Genomic DNA, 19986 nt, shown 5'->3' with positions numbered 1-19986 from the left:
ACAGAATGTAGGGCCTCCCTGAAGCACACTAGGCGCTTGGATCTGCTGCATCATCATGAGGTTGGATAACTTCTGAAGTAGGTGCAATGGTGGTGTGCTCAGTAGTGGGTGCCGTATCAGGCTCGCTAACAATAGCAGTCCTAGCTCAGTCTGTGGAGCAGAAGTATGGTGAGCCGGCTGAAGGGATAGGCTGAGCTAGAAGTCGCTCCGGTGGTGTCAGAACTCAACCGGGACTCACGTCCGATCTTCTTCAATGTTTGCCGCTCATCCTCCTCATTTTGAGGGCGCATGGGATCAAAAGGATCAAAAGTCTTGAGAATGGTATCAATGTTTGCATCCTCATTCTCTACTCTCTTGCGCTTCCCCTTAGCCGAGGAGTGGGTATCCTCCTCCAACTCCTCCTTATGCTCCTCATCGACTGCTTCCTCAATATTATCATCGCTAAGTAAACTCTCAACCGGCTGATACAAGCTCTGTACAAGCTCTATTTGCACCTTTGAAATCTGGTCTGTCACAGCAGCCACTTCCCGTGCCTTAAATTTTTGTACATCATCCTTTAGTGTCTGCAACTCACTCCGAACAGTTCCCAACTCCACAGCGGGGTGTGTCTTAGTAAGCTCTGTAATTCTGGTTTCAATATCATCAGTCCAAGAGTGGATCTGTAGATGGTCATCAACAATCTTCTCTTTGATCGGCTTCAAAGCTGCATCAATAGCCTTTTTGTATACAACTTCAGCTCTGTCATGATCTTCTTGACTTGCCTGTCTGTTCTATCTGCTTGTAGGACCACTACCCCAAAATTTTCTCTGTTGAGAAACATCTTCCTCACAAGCTCTGATGGGACTCTCGGTATGGGCTGAGCCGGTGCCGGACTAGCTCCAGTGGAAGAGGTGGGACCACTCGAAGTAGGTGGGGCTGAAGTCGACATGGGCTGTGGAGTAGGGTCGGTAGGTGGAGCACCAAAATCTGTGGGCTGACCCGCATCAGTAGCCTCAGCACCCATAATAGCTAATGGCAGAACATCTGATCCCGTTGGCCCCTTAGGCAGATCAAAAGACGAGGCAGATGGCATTATACCCTGGCCTAACATTTCATCTCAACTCTATATGATGTCATAGATGCTTTTGGCAAGCAAGCTGTGATCGATAAGGGGGAGGGGTTCTGGTTTCGCTCGCAAGCATAAGAATGTGAGCAAACAAGGATAAACCAGGGAAGTGGCTATCCGTGGGGCTCACTCCTGGATATCTGCAGCTATCACTCTCATGATGTTGACCTTATACTTTGACATAAGAGTAGCCACAAGCACTGCTCGGTCCGGAGTCAAGTAATTATTCGTTTGTGTAGGGTGGATCCAGAGCTGAACAACACGCCACCAAAACTTTACCTCAGGTGTGAGGGTGCATTTCCAAATCCTTATGTTAGCTGTCAACTTTGGCACTATTTCCCATTCTGGATTTACAGACCTTGCAATCACTGAGGCTACCCATTTTCTTACTGGGAGTGTCTCTTTTTGTGAAACTTTGTAGGCAAACTCCCTTTCCTCTGCTGCTGTAGGTGCAATATACTCATCACCAAATAGTACTTTATTGATGGCTGTCGGAGAGATACCAATCTTTTTCTTGCGCACTATTACCTCATTCATAGCCGGCACTTGAGTCGTTCTCTACCTCCTTTTTCTGTGCCTTGAATACAACAGCCCTATAAGAAGCGTAGAATTCACAGACAAAACAATTTACCGTAACACCGTCCAATTTCCCAGAGTGTTAAGGGGAGATTAGTCGATGTTACGGTATGATGTTACGGCCCATCAAATATGGCATGGTCCGCAACATCTCACCGTAACATGACCCAAATTTCCAGATTATTTTGAGGGAAATCAGGGGTATTACGGTATGGTGTTATGGTCCGTAACACATGTTACGGTCCGTAATGCTGGGCGTCCAGCACAATATCATTTGAATTCAACACTTAGCCAAAAACTTCGTTTAAGCGCGTGACCTAGATTTTCAACCTTACGATCCTTGGGTTATGGTGAAAAACACCAGTTGACACCCTTACGTACCTCGGGTTACTCAGACTTCACCCGATTTTCTCAAATTCTTCTTTGAAACATTTTATCGAACAGTTGGCGGGCAAATGTTACACCTCCCATTTTGTTTCAAGGAAAATTCGGCTTATTGGTGATGTATACCGTCGGTACGATAGCCCGAACCAAAGTTTTGGTTATGAGATATTTTTCTTGGTATGTGTACATGTGTATAAGTATGTATTCTGGCATTTCGAGGGAATTGGAAGTGAAACGAATTTAATCGGAGCAGTTCAGGAAACTGCTGACACCAGTCAGCGTCGACGGCCCAAGGGACGGACCGTCGAGGAGTCGTCGCCTAGCACCGTCGACGAGGTTCTACGATCAGACATCTCAGGAGGACGATCGACGGCGCACGTCGACGAGCCGTTGACCCTGCTCGTCGACCCGCCAGTATGGAAGTTTCCAGCCCTGTCTAAAAATATAAGAACCCACGTTTTATTTTATTATTTTCCACAAAAATCAGATTCTATTTCTCTCTAAAACCCTCCCTCCATTTTCATAACAATCTATACCAAAAATCCAAGATCAAAGCCAAGAATTAAGGGATTCAAATACTAGAAAGCCTATTAGGGTTTGTGAAGGGTAAGAATTTCTTGGGCACGCAAGTGGAGGATTTCATTCTAATGGAGTGGAGTAACTCAAGGCTTATTTCCAAGTGATTAAGGTAAGTTTTATGATTCTTCCATGTTATTTAAACTATTGAAGGGTTAAAAAACTTGAATTATGGAGAAAAAGGGAACATAAGGTGCAAGTATGAAAATAAAGATATTTTTAAAATCATGACTTGACTTGAATCATAGTTCTTGATATGTAATGAGAGCAATCTTGCTATGAATGGTTGTAAAGATGTTGTAGAGGCATTGTATGAGGATGGACACGGATGGTGCCATAGCTAGGGTTATGAAGGAGTGGTAGGGAATGTTGGGATTGATAATGTCTAGCTTGATGAAATTGTGGATTAAGATATGGTGGTTGTTGTTTTGATATTGGGAATTATTATTATTATGTGGAGGAAGTTATCGAAATAAAGGAAGATGCTAGCCGATTTTCGTTAGCTTTAGTTAAGCATAAGTATGTCTTCGATTGTCTAATTTTGGTATGAATTTCCATAAAGGTAGAAACGTGAGCATTGGAGAGAAGCATCCAAGTGATAGAGTTAACGAATCATTAAGGTATGAAAGGCTAGTCCCTTCCTTCTATGGCATGATTCTCATTAAACGAATTCCCTTTATCCTTCCATGACCTTCTTACATTCCGGGAAATATGTGTCAACATTATATAGAGATTTTAAAGCCCATGGTATGACATTAATTATTATTGATAGACCCACCTTATGATACTAGTTCCTTCAAGGTGAGGTAAGATGGTTATGATTTCCCCATAATAGAATCGAGGGTTCTTGACCTTACGTCACCCCAATATGGTTATAGATTATCTTGGGACTCTAATGTATGTTTTATGACGAGCATATGAGATGCATGCGATGATAGGATTCTACCGTGGATAGATGGTCGGACATGTCACCGCGAATGCGGGCTGCTTGTGATTGTACCGCGCCTAGATGGCCGGACATGTCACCGCTAATGCGGGCTGCTTGTGATTTTATCGTGCCTAGAGGGCCGGACATGACACCACTAGTGGGCGGCGTATGATGGTACCCGGACGCGGGTAAACGAGGATTATATATGTGATGTGTTTAAAACGCATTTACTTTTAAAGGCTAAGCAGGTTATGTTTTCACCTTATGTTTCAGGATTTCTTTATTATGCCCATTTTATTTACGCCTTACATACTCTTCCTTTCTTTGGACGCTGCGTTCATGCCCACAGGTAGAGAGGGAGGTGATCCAGACTCATAGGAGCTATCAGCAGACATGAGAGTACTCTATTGTTTCGGAGGTACCATTGCTTATGATTTTGTGTATATATCTATTTTGGGCACGATGGGGTCCTGTCCCGTCCATATGTCTAGTACACTAGTAGAGGCTCGTAGATACGCATGTGTGGGTAGTATGGTCTCCCGATTTTTCCCATATGTATATATGTATTATTTTGATAGCCAGAGGGCTTATGTATAGAAAAGTAATTATGTTTCCAATGAAAATGGTTTCCCTATGATTATAAGTAGGTTATTAACGAATGATCACAAAATGAGTATGATTATGAGTAATATGAGTGGTGCTCGGTGGTTAGCCCCGGGTACCCGTCATGGCCCTTAGTCAGGTCGTGACAACAAACCAATTTACTAGTTTCATAAGTAAAACTTTCTATTGGGATGCCCTCCGACTCAGTGGGAAACAATGCCCTTGTGCTCACGAGTCCAATAAAACAACAATCATACCAAACCCAACCCCCACCCTAGTCCAACAATCAATGAAACTTTAAAACTTAAAATTCACACATCATGGCTACACGAATTGAATCATGAAGGAACATACGAGTAGGGGTTTTGATATCAACATACCTGATTGGAGAAAGATGTAATTGAAATGGAAGAAAAACTTGAGAATTAACAAATGGCCTCCGCGATGAACTTAAGAAAAAAAAACTTTTAGATGGTAAGGGAGGAAGGGAGAGATGGTAGGGGAGAGATGAAGAGATGATAAGGGATGTTATAGGGGTGAAAAGGAGTTACAAGGGTGGTGAAGATGCCATTTGAAATTGTGGAAAATGAGAGGGTAACCATCGGGTAAGGTATTTAAATATTCCCCGATCGTTACGCTCCCAAAAACGGACTGTAACATAGGGTACGAGCCGTAATGCATGTTACAGTCGATCCAAAGGACCCCATTTCATGCTTCATTAATGACCTGACAATTATTCAAATGACCGTCCATAACTCGTGTTACGGACCTTAATACCTGGTGTAACAGACGTTAAATTTCCAGTGGCTGCACAGGTGTTACTCAAAGTTACGGTCACATGTGCAAGTATGAAAATAAAGATATTTTTAAAATCATGACTTGACTTGAATCATAGTTGTTGATATGTAATGAGTGCAATCTTGCTATGAATGGTGGTAAAGATGTTGGAGAGGCATTGTATGAGGATGGACACGGATGGTGCCATAGCTAGGGTTATGAAGGATTGGTAGGGAATGTTGGGATTGATAATGTCTAGCTTGATGAAATTGTGGATTAAGATATGGTGGTTGTTGTTGTGATATTGGGAATTATTATTATCTTCATTATTATTATTATTATTATTATTATTATGTGGAGGAAGTTATTGAAATAAAGGAAGATGTTAACCGAATTTCGTTAGCTTTAGTTAAGCATAAGTATGTCTTCGATTGTCTAATTTTGGTTTGAATTTCCTTGAAGTTAGAAACATGAGCATTGGAGAGAGGCATCCAAGTGATAGAGTTAACGAATCATTAAGGTATGAAAGGTTAGTCCCTTCCTTCTATGGAATGATTCTCATTAAACGAATTCCCTTTTTCCTTCTATGACCTTCTTACATTCCGGGAAATATGAGTCAACATTATATAGAGATTCTAAAGCCCATGGTATGAAATTAATTATTATTGATAGACCCACCTTATGATACTAGTTCCTTCAAGGTGAGGTAAGATGGTTATGATTTCCCCATAATAGAATCGGGGGTTCTCGACCTTACGTCACCCCGATATGGTTATAGATTATCTTGGGACTCTGATGTATGTTTTATGACGAGCTTATGAGATGTATGCGATGATAGGATTCTACCGCGCCTAGATGGCCGAACATGTCACCGCGAATGCGGGCTGCTTGTGATTGTACCGCGCCTAGATGGTCGGACATGTCACCGCTAATGCGGGCTGCTTGTCATTTTACCGTGCCTAGAGGGCCGGACACGACACCACTAGTGGGCGGCGCATGATGGTACCCGGACGCGGGTAAACGAGGATTATATATGCGATAAGTTGATGTATGTGATGTGTTTAAAATGCATTTACTTTTAAAGGCTAAGCAGGTTATGTTTTCACCTTATGTTTCAGGATTTCTTTATTATGCCCATTTTATTTATGCCTTACATACTCAGTACAATGCTCGTACTGACGTCCCTTTCTTTGGACGCTGTGTTCGTGCCCACAGGTAGATAGGGAGGTGATCCAGACTCATAGGAGCTATCAGCAGACTTGAGAGCACTCCATTGTTTCAGAGGTGCCATTGCTTATGATTTTGTGTATATATCTATTTTGGGCAAGACGGGGTCCTGTCCCGTCCATATGTCTAGTACTTTAGTAGAGGCTCGTAGATACACATATGTGGGTAGTATGGTCTCACGATTTTTCCCATATGTATATATGTATTATTTTGATAGCCAGAGGACTTATGTATATAAAAGTAATTATGTTTCAAATGAAAATGGTTTCCTTATGGTTATAAGAACGTTATTAATGAATGATCACAGAATGAGTATGATTATGAGTAATATGAGTGGTGCTCGGTGGTTAGCCCCGGGTACCTGTCATGCACTACTACAAAAAGGGGATTTAGCGACCATAAAAAAGGTATTTAGCGGCAATAACAATTGCCGCTATACCCTTTACCGGCCATTCTTATTTGGCCGGCGATGCTGGGGTCGGTAAAGGCTTTAGCGACCGTTATTAGAAAAGCTGGTAAAGGATGGTTTCTATTGCCGCTAATAACCGGTACCGTTAGCGGCCATTAATTGCGGCAATTATTTTGGCTGCTAAAGCCAATTCCTAATGGCTAACTATGATCTTTTAGCGTCCATTTTTATTGCCAGTGAATTCAATTATATTGCCGCTAAAATTTAATAGTTTTAACGGCAATTGTTTGTGGCAATTTAGAATGGCTACAATATCCTTACTGAAAAGGTCTTAGTTTGTCTTTTAGCGTCCATTTTAATGGCAAGCAAATTCAAATAAATTGCCGCTAATAATTAGCATCTTTAATGGCAATCGTTTGGTGGCCAACTAAAGGCTACAATATCCATCGTGAAAGCGTCTTATTTCCCCTTCAACTACCATTTTTATGGCTGGTAAATTCAATTAAATTGACGTTAAAAGTCACAAGCTTCAACGACAATTGTTTATCCAGAAACTGATCTAGATTGCATTTCTACTATATTTTGGCAAATGCTAAAAATATATTACTATCAATTCATAAAACAAAATATATCTCATTAAGTCTAAACAAACAAACGGAAGTACTAATCCAAAATATAGTGTCACAACTTTAAAAAAGAACTTCTATTGTGTGAACCAAATAACTAATTTCATTATATAACCAGTCCTATGGAATAATGTCTTTGAATAACTTCCACAACTCTATCATATTGAAATCTTCCACATGCGAAATTTTCGAACATCAAACTGTACGGCCTGAAATAATAAAATAAATGTGTCAAAAGATTAAATGCAATATACGAACAAGTTTACAGGAAATCTAAAATTGTATTTCACCATATTGTTGTGAATGGGCACATGAAATACACACAAAATTTGCATTTCCGTATAAAGATTAAGCTATGATCACAATGTAAAAAATGATGCAACGCTAATCAATTACTTTCCTAAGAGATTTTGCTGCTTCTTATTTTTCCCTTTGCAGTCTCATCTATGCATTATATTGGCTCAGCATGTCTCTCATTACCTCAACTATTCAGCTACCCAACTTAAATAGACAAAATAAGACCAATCAATATCAGTAGCTGAATAGTGCTCTCAATTCAAGTTTCCTGTAATAAATTTACAATCAGAAAGTAGAAAGACAGGGGAACTTCTTTGCTTCTCTTAAGAAAGCTTTGAAATGCTTGTGGCGCTGTTATGAGCTCAACTCGAGCTCACCTACTTGTTTTCTTATCTAGTTACATGGCAGGAATTGATATTTTATTACATCTTAACAAGCTAAATACCCTCAGGTTATGTTTTGGGTCCATATAGTTCTAAGGGAAGAAATATTTGGTATCATGTAAACTGGTTGAGCCTGGTTATAAATGGAATCCCTACTTAGAGCGAACCCGGTGTGCTATTCGAATTTGAATAAGTGTACATAAACTCTGCCCAAACAATTATTACTATTCGTAGCGGCTAATTTTATCTCAAACATATGAACTAACATGAAAAAGTATCATTGATAAGAAAACTAACATTAAAAGATAATAGGAGGGTAAGCAAATGTGCAATGTACAGAGGGTGGAGAATTGTTAGTGTTGAAACATGCACACCCATCTTCATTATTCAAGAACACAAAAAGTTGAAGGAGGAAAACTCAAATAGTAGTGCAGCAGGATATAGATGAGTAGTACCGTGAGAAGGTGGAGTATTTTCAGCAACACTGGGTATCCTTGATGTTTGTGGTACTCGTTCATGGCCACTATTGGCGTCGGGGACCTATAAATATTACCTCGTTAATTAACAATACTTTTATAGAATTAAAGTTTCATTAAAAATGTCTAAAACTCATGAAATTAGGTTACTTGTTCACTTGAGGTGCCATTGATATTTTGAGGCATAGGTTCATTAGGAGCGCGCATGAATTGTCTCATTTGGAGTAGTTCTGCTTGCATCTTCTCCTGATTTTGTTTCATCAGATTCATTTCTTCATTTTGTTTAGCCTTTAACTCGGCTATCTCATGTTGTAACCTTTGTACATCCTCCTTAGATGAATCCTCTAAAACAATATTTCCTAAGGAAGATCTGCTACCCCATAGAATAGAAGGAGTTGGACCAAGTCCTAAACCACGAACATACCCACTTTATTCACTTCCCAACACCTGCGAATACACATCGCCTTCCCAAGCAACACTGTGAGGAGGTCGTTCAGTAGATCTCTCATCATTGCTTATCCTTTCATTTATCATGTCCTGACAATAGAATACATAATAAATCCAACTTGGAATTCATTTATTTTCCTTTAAGTTTTTTTTCCCAACTGCCCCAATGTTTACAATAAAAGAAAGAAGAAATCTTACGATTGTCTTGGCAGAATCCTCATCCAGCGGTCTACCATCTTTACGTTTCTTATGAGTTAATATATATATTTGTGCTCGTGTAGGCTCTATCCCATTTTCAGCCTAATACAATAAAAATTGATGTCAAATATGTGTGACAAAAAGGATTTAAAAGTATTATAGTTTTAATTTCAATCGGTTTACCTTCTCATCCATCAAGGTAGCAATACTTTTGGATCCTCCTGTGTGAGGCATCTTTTGTTTGGTCCTATTGTTTCTATTTGCTTGGGTACGCCTCTGTCATTGAAACATTAAAATGATATAAATTATACATAAAAACTGAGGATAACTAAAATCAAAACACTATGAAATTAAGCAACTGAAGTACGTTTTCAAGATTTGTTGATACCTTAGCTTTATCAGAAACCCAATAAGAGACAAGACCAGTCCATTGATCCCTCGGTATGCGACTTAGTCTATTTTTCAGCAAAGCATCTTTAGTCTTATATTTTGCCATATATTCACCTTTTAAAGTGCACTTGTAATCTTTCCATTTCTTTCCTAGTGACTTTAAGACAAAGTCTTCTCCGCGTTTTGGGATAGAGAACTTCTTCTGAAAAAATAAAATCCAACATTTAGAAGATAACATGATGTATAACAGGTTGCTTGTTCACATAATAATAATAATAATAATAATAATAATAATAATAATAGTAGTAATAACTATTCCATACCCTCACTAAATTCACCAATCTCTTCTTTTCCTCGTCGCCAAAGTTTCTCCAATCATCTATGTGTAGAGGTGTTAGTTCTGGAGTCCTCGCAATAATTCCTAGAAAGCTAGCAAGCTTTCGACCCTCTTTCCCAACAGCTTGGTTACGACTATTAAATGACACATCAACTGTCTTCCCCACAGGAAGTTTCCAAATATCTTTTAGTAAAGTAGGACCACGAACCTTTCTTGCCTCCGAAGTACCTAGAATGAAAAAAGATTTGAAGGTCATCAAATGGAAAAAAAAAATTCTGCAGAAAGTGAGGAAATGAACTGCAGTTCTAGCTTATGGGAAAATATGGACAGTGTTGGTGTTACTGATCCTACTCAACTAGGAAATAGTTGGACACAACATTGGCTTAAATATTATAGGATGAATGCAGCTCTTTGGGATAGTAAACATCAGTTCTACTATACTGATTCAGGACTGGTAAGTGCAGTACTGGTGGGAGTTGATTCCTGGTGTGAAGAGGAGGTTGTTTTACCATCATGCTCAAGTCCTAATGGAGGAGAGTGTGGTGAGATTTTTTTTACTACTAATCTGATTTTCTTTTTTACAGGTCCCAGCTATAATATTTGGAAAGTGTACTGGTTTGCATCATGGAACATATAACAGCAGCTGTAGGTGTGGTTTGATAACATCCTACTGTTACTGGAATATACAGTTTGGAAATGCTATTGAAAGGACAATTGGGAAAGGCAGCAACTGCTATGATTTTACAGCTAAATACAAGAGATGCAGCAGATTGCTACTTACAGCAGTTTCGCTACCCCTAGTTTTTTCTTTGCTAACTTGATCTAATTAACTGTAGCTACACAATTGAGTGTGTGATACTACAAAATGCATCTGAGTGAATAAAGAGAAAAAACGTGTTGAAATGCTATATTATTCTTCTGGATTAATACCAGTGCATTATCAAAAATGATCACCGGATTAGTGATAAGTTTCTACACTAACTAATGAAACTGGAGAACTACTCTAGCTTTATCTGGTTCTCTATTTTTTCCAACAATAATCAATAGATTATTGGGAAGGCTAACACTGCCATAAACTTGTTCAGAACTGGCCATCTAACTCATCTCTTAAGTACTTTTATCATCTAACGCAACTTACCTCTAAGCGCTTGTGTCATAAGTTGGGATATTTAAATTATACTTATCAATGAATGTGGTAAGTAGATGATCAACTAACTGAATAGTATGCAATAGCTGTAGCATTTCTTGTTATTTATAACAAATTAACACCTTTAGTAGGCTTGCTCTATCAAGGCAGAAAAGATGTATACTAAACCAGATGCAAGGCAAACTTTATGGTGCTCTAGATACTAATTGTCAGGAATACCTAAACCAAATGTAAGCTTCCTTATCTCAGTTCCTTTTGGATCTGCTTTTAGATTGGATTTAGGTAATGAAAACTTATCCTGGTAGATACACAACCAGCCAAGGACATGGTAAAAGTGTATGTAAGGCTAGTTGTCTGTATCGTAATCCCAAGCACCAGTTATAAAGTTGTCTGCATTTTACACTATCTGAGCCTTGTTATATTGCTCAACCATCTAAACTATATGAGATTCCTTTTTCCAGTGATGGTAGTTCAAAATAGCCCAACTGTAAAATCAAATAAACAACAATCTCGTGGCCTTGTTTCAAACACATAGCAGACCAGAGAGCTGAATCTGAAGCTCTTGTGTATGACAGATTAATTAACCATAGAAAAAGTATTACCTGATTCATCATTATGTTGAGCCTCAGCGCCACCAGCACAACTATTCAACTCATTAGATTGACCATCATGTGATTGGGCCTCAGAGTTGTTCCGATTATCCATCAACTGCTCAATATAAGGTTGTGCTGCAGAGTGGTTTTGATTCTCCATCAATTGCTCAATATAGTGTCGCACTTCTTCATCATCATCTTGTTGAATTACCAGTCTGTTGTGACGTCTAGTTTGCATAGTTTCTTCTCAATCTGTGAAAAACACATAAGCTATTTGTGCACACAAACAAAGCCTTGTGATAAGATAGTTGCAGAGATAAGAGATACTGATGCGCCAGGGAAAAATTGTCCAATTCATAAAAACACCATAACATCTCACAATCCAAGAGCTACAACACAAAATTTAATTAAAAGCAAGCACATAGAATGCACTCAAAACATTCAATAATCAACTAACAGAAACATGGAAAATCCATAGCAGACTAACATGCATCTTCTATAAAATGATTTAAATTGAAAGCAAAAAATATATTTTATTCAAATTTCTATACTAAAAAAATAATAAATCCCTAAAGTTTATTCGATAACACTTGCGAAGAATATATTTTACAAGTACCACCTATCTTACTCGGAGTAAATTTCATTTTCAATGTCATTTCCTCCCTCATTAGCTTGAGAATGTACGTCCGTATCAATTACCATTCCATTGACACCACTTCTTACCCAATCATTATCCTCATACTCTAGAACATGAGCATTTTCTAAGAGAGCCAAGTCAGTGGCATCACACTGCATTGATGACTCAAAATGCACACTATTTTCCTCTCCCATATCAAAAACGTCTCGAGGTTTAATAAACCTAGGGACAAACCATTCATGATCTTGAGGATCTTGTACATATATTACTTGTTGAGCTTGTTCTGCAAAAATAAAAGGCTCGTGGCGTTCTCGATCACCAGAGTCTGCCACGCGTGAGAAGTTCACAAGTGTGAAACCCAAGTCATCTTCCATCACTCCTCTACCTTTGGTTACATCAACCCAATCGCACTTAAATAAGACAACCTTAAATTCTTCATAATAATTTAACTCCACAATATCATTCACTCTACCATAATATGTGATATTTGCAGACTTTGGAGCATTGTCACTTGTACTTGCATAACTTTCAGTCTTAGAAACGACCATAACACCACTGTTTTGTGTCTCCTTGGACTCTTCACTTTGTTTTGTTCGGAATCGATACCCATTATTTACATCAAACGCATTAAATCTTTTCGCAATTTTAGTCGGCCCTTCTGCGAGGACTTTAACATCCTTTAAGATTTTAGACGTGGCATCCAACTCTGATACCTAGACAAATAGAAAGATACAACTATAAATGCGTATATAAGTACAAGGACAATAATTTAACGTAACCAATAAGTTAGTCTTACTACTTACTTTCTCCTTGAACCACTCATGAAATGTATCAAAATGCATAAGATCAAGTTGACGTGGTCTCAAACGGTGCTTACGATGTGATCTCTTGATTTCAGCAATATGTTCACTATTCATGTAACTCACATATATCAATTTTGTTATCAAATAATTTAATATACATATATTCAATAATAGATATAATACTTACTTTTTATAATTCTCAACCACATCTGACTCACAATTGAAAAGCACATGCCGATGTGCTCGCAACCATGTTTTCTCATCCAACTCAAATACTTCTACTTCACCGTATGACTCCCCAACAGTAGGAAAAAGACATTCTTCTTTACTAGTCTCATGCTCAATCTCATCATTGCATTTTCTTGAACAATAAGACCTTGAATCTCCACCCTCCAAATATCGTGAGCAAAATGCCACACACTCATTTGCTATGTATGCTTCTGCTATTGAACCTTCTGGGCATGCACGATTACGAACATATGATTTTAAAGTACCCAAGTACCTATGTAATAAAGTAAGGTTATTAGTTTGATATTATAATATTTAACAACTAAAAATTATCATAAAAATTCATTGACATTCTTCATACCTCTCAATTGGGTACATCCAGCGATAATGTACTGGCCCCGCAAGTCTAGCCTCAGTTGCCAAGTGAGTAAGCAAGTGTACCATAACAGTAAAGAATCCTGGGGGAAAGAGTTTTTCCATAGTAGACAATGTTTCTGGAATTTTTTCTTCAAGTAACTTTAACTCTTCTAGTTTTAGCACTTTGCTACATAGAACACAAAAGAATGTGCATAGTTCAATTAAAACGGAACTGATTCTTTTATCTGTTGATCTCCGCAAGGCAAGAGGAAGAAGTTCTTGCATTATAACATGGCAATCATGAGTGTTTAGACCAGATATCTTCCGTTTGCGAATCCAACGTGATATATTAGACGAATAGCCATGTGGAAACTTGGTATTTTGTAGTACTTCATAAAATAACTCTTTTTCGTTCGAAGTCATCGTAAAATAAGTAGGAGGAAGATAAGCCCTCCCATTGGCTCGATATTGAGGCCATAAGCTTGGTCTTATTTTCATATCCTTCAAGTCCAATCGAGCTTCTAGATTGTCTTTAGACTTTTTACCAAGATCTAATAGTGTATAAATTAAGTTATCACACACATTTTTTTCTATGTGCATCACATCGAGATTATGGCGCACCAAGTTAAACTCCCAATAAGGAAGATCGAAAAAAATGCTCCTCTTTTTCCATGTGTTTTTCATCACCCCACTTACCCCTTCACTCGACTGACCGAGAGTAAACTTTATATCTTTAACTTGATTCAGCACTAGTGACCCGGATACTACACAAGGTGCAGGTCTTGTTTCTTTAGTCCCATCAAACGATCTTGTATCATTCCGATATTTGTGGCCCGACTTCAAGAAACGTCGATGCCCCATGTAACAAAACTTTCTACCATGTTTGAGCCATTTAGATTGAGTGTTTATGTTGCAAGAAGGGCATGCAAACCGACCATAAGTGCTCCATCCAGAGAGAGTACCATATGCTGGAAAATCATTTATAGTCCACATAAGAGCTGCTCGCATTTGAAATATCTCCTTAGTAGAGGCATCATATGTTTCTACCCCGGCATCCCATAATTCATTTAAGTCTTCTATTAAAGGTTGCAAAAAGACATCAATATTATTGCCAGGTGCTTTTGGTCCAGGAATAAGTAAGGACAAAATGAAGAACTCTTGCTTCATGCACATCCATGGTGGAAGATTATATGGCATTAAAATCACTGGCCATGTACTGTGAACAGTTCGCATTGTGCCAAATGGATTAAATCCGTCAGAAGCTAATCCTAGCCGGACATTGCGAGGATCTCCAGCAAATTCGGGATATCTACTATCAAAACTTTTCCAAGCTTCAGAATCTGCAGGATGTCGGAGAACACCATCTTTATTGCGCTCTTCGTGATGCCATTGCATTGCTTTAGAAGTTTCTGAAGACATAAACAATCTTTGCAACCTTGGTTTTAAAGGAAAATACTTTAGGACCTTGGCTGGAATTTTTCTAGCATTATTTTTCCATCTAGAAGCACCACAAATTTTGCATTCATTAACATCCTTACAAGCAAACTCTTTCCTAAAAAGCATGCAATCATTGGGACAAGCATGAATCTTTTCGTACTTTAAGCCCAAGCTTTCAACTATCTTTTTGGTCTCATAAAAAGAAGAAGGCAATGTTTCCCCTTCAGGCAGCGCATCCTTCAATAGTCCAAGCAAAGCATTAAAAGATTCATTTGACCATTTGAACAGGCATTTTGTACGATAGATATGCAGCAAAAAGGACAGTTTGCTAAACTTCTTGCATCCAGGATATAGTTCTTCATTTGCCTCCTTCATGAGCCGTTCAAACTTATCCACCTCTGGATGAGGATGATTTCCAGATGGATGAGCTCTCTTTTCTTGTAGGTTTGGCTCCATATTGCCCCTTTCACTGATGTCACTATCCATGAACTGTGTAGAGCCTCCAAAGACATCATGTATCATTCCTCTCATATCGTCGCCCCTCAAAGTTGATTGGCTGTGATTATTTACTTGAGTATTGTTTGATCCCTTCAGAGACTCCCCATGACAAAACCAAGTATCATACGATGGCATGATACCATTAACCACAAGATGATCATATGTTGTGGCCCGATTTGCTTGATGAATAAGCACACATTCCGTACAAGGACATGAAATTTTTTCTCCCTCTAGTTTTTTTAGAAAAGGCATGGTTTATAAAATCCTCCACTCCATCCAAGTATTTTTTACTAAGTCTATCACAATTCATCCATTTTTTATTTCTAGAATTGTCCATGTTATTCAAGATATTCTTTTCTTTTCTGAAATTACTGTAAGAGCTAAAAATACATTAGTAGAAAAGGGGGGAATTAATCAAAAATATAGTTCAGATAAAATATGCATCCTATTAACAGGTAATTGCATAGCTCAAAGATATCTTTTTAACAATTAAAACTATCAAACAGATATCTAATTCTAGTTATATAACTTATATCCAAATGATGACTTATTTCAAAACAGAAGGAAAAATCAGAAAGCTTCCACTAAACATTTCCTTTCCAAGTCATACTAAAATGCAAGATTTGTACCAGTAAATGAAGTATAGTTTAAAGCCAAGAACATGATTAAAAAATCTAAGTGTGAATTCTTTAAGCCGTAATAGATTTCAATACTTTAATCCAAGAAATTCCTTCTCAATTAGGGGAGAAATTACTGAATCTACAACTAGTTTTATAGCTCCAACTGGCAGATTTTGAATTTTTGATGTCAACACATTTAGAACTTCCAAATTGCAATCCAAATTGCTCAAAATAAATGATTACTTTAGTTTTCAACTATAAATTCACCCAACACTCCCATTATAACATATAAAGACTTTTTCGCCTCTATTAAAAGCATCAATCCAATATGTTTTTTTTCCTTTCATATAGTTAACCAGGGAATGTAATCCATTTGGAGATTCTAATAAATTTCCTTCTATCATAATAAAATTAACAAAAAAACTAGAAACCAAGCATTCACAAGAAAAACAAGTTGTCGGTTTAATTCAACTCACAATCAAGCAGAGGACTGAAAGAATCAGTTACCTTAGTAGTTGGAGTTGGTTAAATTTTATATAGAATTACACGAGAAAACTTGGCTACCTAGGACTAAAAAACATTGTATCTCTATGTAATATACACTGCAATAATCTTTTTTTTAGCAATTTAAACCCAAGGGGGTATTTTTATTAATAAAAAGTGTACTTTACGAGAGAAGTTGACTTTCTGGTTAAATCTATTTGCATCAGTGAAAAAAATTGTCTTCTATCATACTAGAATTATTAAAAAAAAAAAAAGGTGTCGGTTTAGTTCAACTCACAATTCAAGTAGACAAAGCGATTGTTAACAAATCAGTTGTGGAGTAGCACAGCATCACCAAAATGGTATTTACTCACTCAAACACAGTCAACTTCACGGTTTAGTTCAAAACTATGACCTAAACTTGCCAATCAACTAAAAAATACAGCACAAAACTTCCTCAAGAGTTAGTCCAAAACACTAATAGTTAACTGGACATAAGTGAGACTGGCTTGTTTCATGGGGTATCATTTCAGACCCAATCTACCCATTCATCAACAATATGAATGAATCAGTGGAATGCTTGTTCTTTGACTACAGATTCTCAACTTCTGTTTGGAATAAAATTTTGAACTGGCAAGGCCTTAATAGAACTCCTCTCAAGTGGCAGTTAGAAGAATGGGTTGAAGATCACAAGAGCACAAAGAAAGCAGGAAATGAAGTATATAGAGTGGCACTTGATGGATGTGTCTATTACATATGGAAGGAGAAGAATCACTGAGTGTTACAGAAGCAGGGGACAACTGGCCAGCCACTAGTTAGGAAAATCATACAAGAGGTGGTATTTAGACGCTCAAAGAGGACTAGACTAGCTGGAAGACTACATGAACTGAATTTTTACCTTAGGAATACTATTGTATATGCTATTTTTGAGTAATAGATAAGAATATAAGATTGCACTTCCTGGTGCTTAGGATCAGGCGAGTGTGAGCTTGGGTTTTGCTTTACTTGTAAATATTTTCCCATGGTAATACAATACGTCTAGCTACCAAAAAAAAGGGACATAAGTTTAGCTAAACTTCCATGTAAACTTTCCCAGAAACAAGTTCAAACAACCAAGCTAAATTTCAAATTTTGTGCTCAAATGGAATCCAATTTCATTTCAGTTCTAGGCGAAAAAATGTAGACTAAGGTCTTTAAGTCCTTCTCATCTTTAATCACAGGAGATTCTAACAAAATTCAGCAATGAACAATGTAATTTTTGAATTACCAGCTGCAGAAATCGTAGAGTTGTTAAAACAATACTATGACAAACTGAGAACTGAATCTTAGCAACTCGACTTGGTTTAAAATACTTCAACAATTCGACCTCAATAGGGAGACAAGGTAAAGTGTTCAGTTTCTAAACATAGAGAAACCAACTTAAAAATCAAACACGCCTCTTCAATTCAATCCCAAAATAAGATGAAATTCAGTCTCAATCTAATAAAACCCTCAAGTCAGACTTACGAATCAATGTACCACAACAGCGTGTCAAAAAGTTCGGTATTCGGTTAATGTTTATGCTCAATTTATTCCTGTGTTTTTATAGGAAGTAATTTATATTCATGTTTTCAAGTAGTTAACAGAAATCTCAATAACAGAGTGTTCCCGATGTTGTATATTCCATTTGAGACATCAATATTCATCAATAACACTGAGAAAACTTTAGAACGATCGCGAGAAGTTGAACATATTAACAACAGCCATCGCAAACAGAGGAAACAATTCATAAAATAGTAAGGGAAACAGAGGAATCAATTCAGTCAGTTGCTCATCAAATTAATAGCAGTAAAAAATCACAAATATCACTTGGCAAACGCAGAAAAGCTTTACTTTTACAAAGTCACAAATTGGCTCAAGTGTTTGGGTACCTGGAAGCAAAATATTTGTTGACGAAGGCAAAAAATTGAAGAAGAGACGGAGAAAGATCCCGTAAAACCTACAAGAAACGAGAAGATCTCAAATAAAACTATGGCCTGCATTAGAAATTTCAAATTAAATTATTTTTAGATAAGAAAGTATGACATTTTTCTTTTTTCGTCCACTGTTTTGTTCACCCAAACCAAACAAATCCCAAAATTCTATCATCAACAGATATCAAAACAATAAGCATAGAAAATCAAACTTGAAACAATAAAAATCATGCTTTGTAATTATATTAAAAATAGAGACACATGGGGTAGAGATGGACATGAACAGAGCAGCAGTCAGAAAATCTCTTTCAACAACACCAACGAAAGAAACACAGAATTTGAAAAAAAACCTCTTTTAACACCGTCTATGAAAGAAACCCAAAATTTGAAAAATCTCTTTTAACACCATCTACGAAATAAACCCAGAATTTGAAAAACCACTTTTAACACCATCTATGAAAGAAACCCAGAATTTGTAAAACCTCTTTCAACACCACCTAGGAACGAAACCCATAATTTGAAAAACCCTCTTTCACTACGATAAAAAAACAGAGCATTATGATAATTAGAAGAGGAACGAGCAGATAGAAGCAGAGGAGAGAACATTACCAAGAATTTGATTTAATCAAATAAGGTTTAGGTTTTTTCCTAGATGTAGCAGCGGTTGCGAAGAAGATGATCCATTTTTTTTGTATTTGTTTTAATAATGGAATAGGGTTTTAACTTAGGCGGGAGAGTATTTTTTATTAAGCACACCCGGGAAGATTATTTAGAAGGAAAAATCTTGCGGGAAGAGTTAAAAAAGCAAAAGCTAAAAGTTTTACTGGCCATTCTTTTAAATTGCTACTAAAAATATACTTATTGCTGGTCAATATACATTAGCCGCTGATATTTTGGCTCCCGTGAGTACATTAGTGGCAATTAACTTATAGCCGCTAAATAATTGCCGCTAAATCCCCTTTTTGTAGTAGTGATGGCCCTTAGTCGGGTCGTGACAAAAGTGGTATCAGAGCAGTTCAGTCCTAGGAAGTGTCTACGAGCCGTGTCTAGTAGAGTCTTGTTTATAGTGTGTTGCACGCCACACTAATAAACAGGAGGCTACAGGGCATTTAGGAAAAATGACCATTCTTCTTCTTATGAGATCGTGCAATAGAGCCATGTTACAAGATTTTATTCTCCTTAATATTATGTTATGATTTCAGAGATGCCGCCAAAGGGAAAAGCTACAACCGCCTAGATGGGCAAGACTACGATGAAAAGACGGGTAGAAAGGGAGCCGCCAATGAATGTAGAAGAGGGTGAATCACATAATGAGGCTCCATCTAGTACCTCTCCTACTCCGCCTAGCGTAGAAGAACAAGAAGGGGCTTCAGTTCCAGCTCTTATGCCTCCAGTTCCTCCCCCGGCTACTTCGGGTCAACAAATGATCGAGGCTATCCATCTCCTGACACAGTTAGTTGTTGCCCAAGAACAGTGGCAGAGTTTGGGTTCA

The 19986-nt window shown here is 37.7% G+C and overlaps 2 protein-coding genes across 2 annotated transcripts; both read right to left on the bottom strand.

Annotated features, from left to right (window-relative positions):
- Positions 1–7171: 7171 nt before the first annotated feature.
- LOC132635263 (uncharacterized) lies at positions 7172–19240 on the bottom strand. Its single transcript, XM_060351587.1, has 10 exons — positions 19104–19240; positions 18453–18520; positions 11489–11731; positions 9726–9967; positions 9401–9604; positions 9196–9288; positions 9013–9114; positions 8518–8904; positions 8347–8431; positions 7172–7420 (listed from the first exon to the last, which is right to left on the bottom strand). The coding sequence occupies exons 3-8, from the start codon at positions 11715–11717 to the stop codon at positions 8797–8799; spliced, it is 978 nt and encodes a 325-aa protein (XP_060207570.1). The 5' UTR covers positions 11718–11731; positions 18453–18520; positions 19104–19240; the 3' UTR covers positions 7172–7420; positions 8347–8431; positions 8518–8796.
- Positions 11744–16644, bottom strand: LOC132635254 (uncharacterized). Its single transcript, XM_060351577.1, has 4 exons — positions 13509–16644; positions 13107–13421; positions 12920–13025; positions 11744–12829 (listed from the first exon to the last, which is right to left on the bottom strand). The coding sequence occupies exons 1-4, from the start codon at positions 15689–15691 to the stop codon at positions 12104–12106; spliced, it is 3330 nt and encodes a 1109-aa protein (XP_060207560.1). The 5' UTR covers positions 15692–16644; the 3' UTR covers positions 11744–12103.
- Positions 19241–19986: the final 746 nt, after the last annotated feature.

The sequence above is a fragment of the Lycium barbarum genome, chromosome 1, assembly GCF_019175385.1.
Source record: "Lycium barbarum isolate Lr01 chromosome 1, ASM1917538v2, whole genome shotgun sequence".
NCBI lineage: Eukaryota > Viridiplantae > Streptophyta > Magnoliopsida > Solanales > Solanaceae > Lycium > Lycium barbarum.
This window is presented reverse-complemented; position numbering and strand designations above follow the sequence as displayed.

Bases quoted from the DNA above. Each gene is read 5' to 3' on its own strand.
- LOC132635263 (XM_060351587.1), bottom strand. From the start codon at position 11,717: ATGCAAACTAGACGTCACAACAGACTGGTAATTCAACAAGATGATGAT. The intron at 9,605-9,725 runs GTATGGAATAGT...TTATTTTTTCAG, and splicing joins GATTGGTGAATTTAGTGAGG to AAGAAGTTCTCTATCCCAAA. The intron at 9,289-9,400 runs GTATCAACAAAT...TTTCAATGACAG, and splicing joins GGGTTTCTGATAAAGCTAAG to AGGCGTACCCAAGCAAATAG.
- LOC132635254 (XM_060351577.1), bottom strand. From the start codon at position 15,691: ATGCCTTTTCTAAAAAAACTAGAGGGAGAAAAAATTTCATGTCCTTGT. The intron at 13,026-13,106 runs GTAAGTATTATA...TTACATGAATAG, and splicing joins GTGGTTGAGAATTATAAAAA to TGAACATATTGCTGAAATCA. The intron at 12,830-12,919 runs GTAAGTAGTAAG...CTATTTGTCTAG, and splicing joins ATGAGTGGTTCAAGGAGAAA to GTATCAGAGTTGGATGCCAC.